At 41.0% G+C, this 3,980-nt stretch overlaps 1 protein-coding gene across 1 annotated transcript; it reads left to right on the top strand.

The window, feature by feature from the left end:
* Positions 1 to 2,043: 2,043 nt before the first annotated feature.
* tnnt2c (troponin T2c, cardiac) lies at positions 2,044 to 3,122 on the top strand. The gene has a single exon (XM_055020414.1). The coding sequence runs from the start codon at positions 2,103 to 2,105 to the stop codon at positions 2,856 to 2,858; it is 756 nt and encodes a 251-aa protein (XP_054876389.1). The 5' UTR covers positions 2,044 to 2,102; the 3' UTR covers positions 2,859 to 3,122.
* The last annotated feature ends 858 nt before the right edge of the window (positions 3,123 to 3,980 follow it).

Here is a 3,980-nt window from a genome sequence, read left to right as displayed (position 1 = left end):
AAGCACAAAACAATGTTACACAGTTACAACAGTTGGACAAATATCACTCTGAACGCACGCATTTTCAGCTAAATAAGTGACATCTATTCCCCAAAGACCTGGCAACAAATGAGTAAAAGCAGAACAGTTGGGGATATACGTAGCTCTTATCATTTGCTGCCTGTTTCTGGTGATAGACACAGTTGTCCCTTTCCAGCAGCAAGCAGGGCCTAGAATATAGTTTGAACCACCTGTTGTCATGTTTTACCAGTCCTCTCTGGGGCGACACTGGAAAGATATTAAAAATGTGCTTTGTTATCCTCTCAGGCTGTAATTAGCCTGTCTTCACTCTGACAGAGCCTCACAAGTTTTCACTGGGCCTGAAATGTTATCCCCCGGAGATAAAAGCGTGTCTATTGTTGACATTTACAGTAGAATAACATCAAGAGCTTTATTCCAAGGAGGCACACAGATCGAGTTAATAAGGTTTCCCAGACGTGGAGGAGCACCTGTTGCTGGCACTCAGCTCTGTCCTTTTCCAGGGATAACTCAAGACTTGGAAATACTAAATTATGCCTCCTTTAATTAAAGCCCTAAAAGTGAAGCCCAAACTGTTCTGTTTTTATGGAAACTTGCATCTTTGTAGAACCGTCTCTTTTCTCTGCTTTTGGGTCCTGCAGAGAGATCAAAGGTCAGATAAAGATCAACCGTTGACTCAACCCAAGACTTTCGATTTCTTAAATCTCAGCCAGTCATTGTTGGATTTATTTGTATGTTGGGGCTCATTGTCATGGTATATTTTAATCAATTTAATTTGTTTTTTCACAGATGGTCTCACGTTGCATTCCCAAATCATGACACCTTCACCTCCATGCGTCTCAGCTGGTATGACATTAATTTAATAAAATGCTATATTTGGATAATGCCAACATTTTACTTGTTTAAATGCACAAATAATGTACTTTTTGACATATCCCTTGAAAGAATAATATTCCAGAAGTCTTTTTCTATGTTCTCCACGGTCATTAATGTCTTAAGAAGCAAATGTTTACTTCTCTTAAACCTCCCATCAAAGTTAAATTGGTGCCTTCATATTAAAGATAAGAACCTCCTGGAGGGTTTTGAATACTTGTTTTAGCATCTTGCGGGCTTCTTTCAGGTTGAAAGTTGTTTTGAATGCCTGTCACAGGTAAAGTGTGACAGTCTTTTGGACAGTTTACTTTTGTAAACCCATTACCAGAATCATGGAAATCTACGATCAGCTCTGAGAGTTTCAGAGAGCTCTTTCTATCCCAAAAAACTGAGTTTTCAACAAAACAATCTCCTAATTTATTCCTCACCAAAATTTTAAAAGGTCTTGAATTTTTTTTCTTTCTTGCATGATGTCAAATAGTCATATGTCCAAATATGCTAGGAACACTTAGCTGCACGTTCAGCATGTCTTAGGGATAAAAACTGATCCAAACACTCAAAGATCACATTTTAGATATATTTTTCTAATTAAACAATGGTGAACATGTAACTAGAGGGAAATTGTTTAATTTCCCTATTATTAAAATCCTGCTAAGTGGGGGCTTACTCTGGTTAAGGAGGTTTTAAGCACTCTTTGGATTAACAGTGTGGCTTTTCACTTTAAGTGGAGGATCAGTGATTTTTCTAAGAGAATCACTGCAAAAGTTTATTTTGCTACTATTCCTCTGGTCATTACCAGCTGCTTTTCTACATCTTTCAGAGTATGCATGCTATTTGTGCTGGAATAATCTCAGCGATGCTTTGTGGGAGATCTGAGAACACAAGTATGCGTGCATCTGTTGCGTCTCTGAAATAGTCCCTCATTTTGTCCTTACAAAGGAATGAAGAGGCCCTTGGGGTCAGTGTAGGCAGCAGGAGGCTCTTCAGAGGATAAAGTAGGGGAGTGTTTATGACACGACTTGGCGGAGGAGAAAATAGACCCCTCCATCTGTCTCCAAATGGACCCTGTTGTTGACCCGATCCCCGGTGACTGCTGCTGTAGGATCACGTGATGAAGGAAACCTTTAAAACGTCCAACCTGCAGACCTAGACCTCCAGTTATTTTCTGTGCTCACAACTCCAGCTGGTCTGTTCTGCTCAGAGGATCCAACATGTCAGACACTGAGGAGATTGTGGAGGAATATGAAGAGGAGGAAGAGGATGAAAACATGCATGACAAAGGGTCCAAACAATGGTTTAAAACCACTTATATACCAAACATGGCTCCTCCAAAGCTCCCTGATGGAGAGAAGGTAGACTTTGATGATCTCCACCGGAAAAGAGTGGAGAAGGATTACAATGACCTCCAAACGCTCATCGATCAGCATTTCTCCTGCCGCCAGAAGGAGGAGGAAGAGCTGATTGCTCTGCGCAGCCGTATTGAACAGCGCCGCGCTGATCGGGCCGAGCAGCAGAGAGTCCGAGCAGAACAGGAGCGAGAGCGCCAAGCTCGGGTGGTAGAGGAGAGGTCGAGGCGTGAAGAGGAGGCCGCCAAGCTGCGGGCTGAGGAGGAGGCCAAGAAGAAGAAGATATTCTCCAACAAGTCCTTTGGGGGTTACCTGCAGAAGGTCGACCAGAAGAAGGGCAAGAAGCTAACAGCCCGCGAGGAGAAGAAGAAAGCCCTGATGGAGCGCAGGAAGCCACTCAACATCGACCATCTGAGCCAGGAGAAGCTGGTGGAGAAGGTGCAGGACCTGTGGAAGTGGCTCCACCAGCTGCACGCCGAGAAGTTTGAGCTGGCTGAGAAGCTGAAGATGCAAAAATATGAAATCCACGTTCTCCGGAACCGAGTCAGCGACCACCAGAGAGGCTCCAAAACGTCCAAGAGCTCCCGCAGGGCCAAAGGGAAAGCTGGTTCCTGGAAGTAAAGCTCAGGGTCCACAACAACTTAGAAGCTAAGGTCCGTTTGGACTTTTTGGTGCAGATGCCTTTTCAACTGAACACTCAGGGGACTGAAGGGAGTCATATGAATTAATTAATTAAATTGAGTCTTCAAAAAAAACAATCCATCTATAAAATGTTTTGGTAAATCTTTAAATTTTTCCTCAAACCCTCCTGAAGATTATTTCTGTTTATTGTTGACGCGCTAAGACTTGTGTACCTTTCATTAAAGCTATTCTGTCTATTTTTAATTTGTGACTGACTGACTGGTTATTGGTCTTGGAAACTTCTTGAAACATTTCCCTAAATTTGGGACGGGTCAAGTTGAAAGTCCAAAAAGTCAAACAGCTGCGACTTGGCCGGCTTTTTTTCTTTTTACAAGCTAATTTTGGTTCACAGACCGAGGAGCAGCATTCAATGTTTCCTCGTTATTCCTCTGTGAAACAAGAAGAAATTGGGTGCAAATATCAATGTTTCTGCACATTGTTCGAAGTTGCATAGTCAAAGTTTTAATCTGAGAAAGTTGTGTTTTTGTGTATTTAATCAGAGCAGCAGAAATGTTCTGAAAGTCCACACAAATTGAGTCATTTGATTTCATGACCTCAAATCTTTCAAGCATCATTTACCTATTACACCACATGTTACTCCATCTTTTATCACACACTTAAAATTTTCAAAAACACCTTTGATTTCCTCATAATTTCTTCCAAGCTGCCAGATTTTCTTAGAGTCTCTGCAAAATGGTGTCCAACAATGAACTAATGTCTCTAAAGGCAGAGGCAGAATTTTGCAAACTGAATATCGGAGCATTTTGGACTCCAGAACAATAATCTCTACATCGTCTCTCCATTACAGTAACTAAATGATTTGTCCACTAGATGGCAATACAAACCCACTTTGTAAACATTTAAATTCTCAACTATACAACTTAATTCATGTTACGTAAATTACATTTATGTAGAAATAAACTTATAATATAGCGCATGAAGCCAGTTTTATGTTTTTTCAGTTAACATAAATTTAATCCAAAATGTCCAGAAGAGCAACATTTGTAAACAACACAGCAACTCTGAGTGAGTACTTCTTAAAAGTATTTATATTTTTGCAGA

This window comes from Poeciliopsis prolifica, unplaced genomic scaffold (genome assembly GCF_027474105.1).
Source record: "Poeciliopsis prolifica strain line A6 unplaced genomic scaffold, Auburn_PproV2 SCAFFOLD067, whole genome shotgun sequence".
In the NCBI taxonomy this organism is placed as follows: Eukaryota; Metazoa; Chordata; class Actinopteri; order Cyprinodontiformes; family Poeciliidae; genus Poeciliopsis; species Poeciliopsis prolifica.
The sequence above is the reverse complement of the archived record's forward strand: the minus strand, read 5'-3'. Positions and strand labels throughout refer to the sequence as shown.

What these genes read in the sequence shown, in the direction of transcription:
- tnnt2c (XM_055020414.1), top strand. Translation starts at nt 2,103, where the DNA reads ATGTCAGACACTGAGGAGATTGTGGAGGAATATGAAGAGGAGGAAGAG.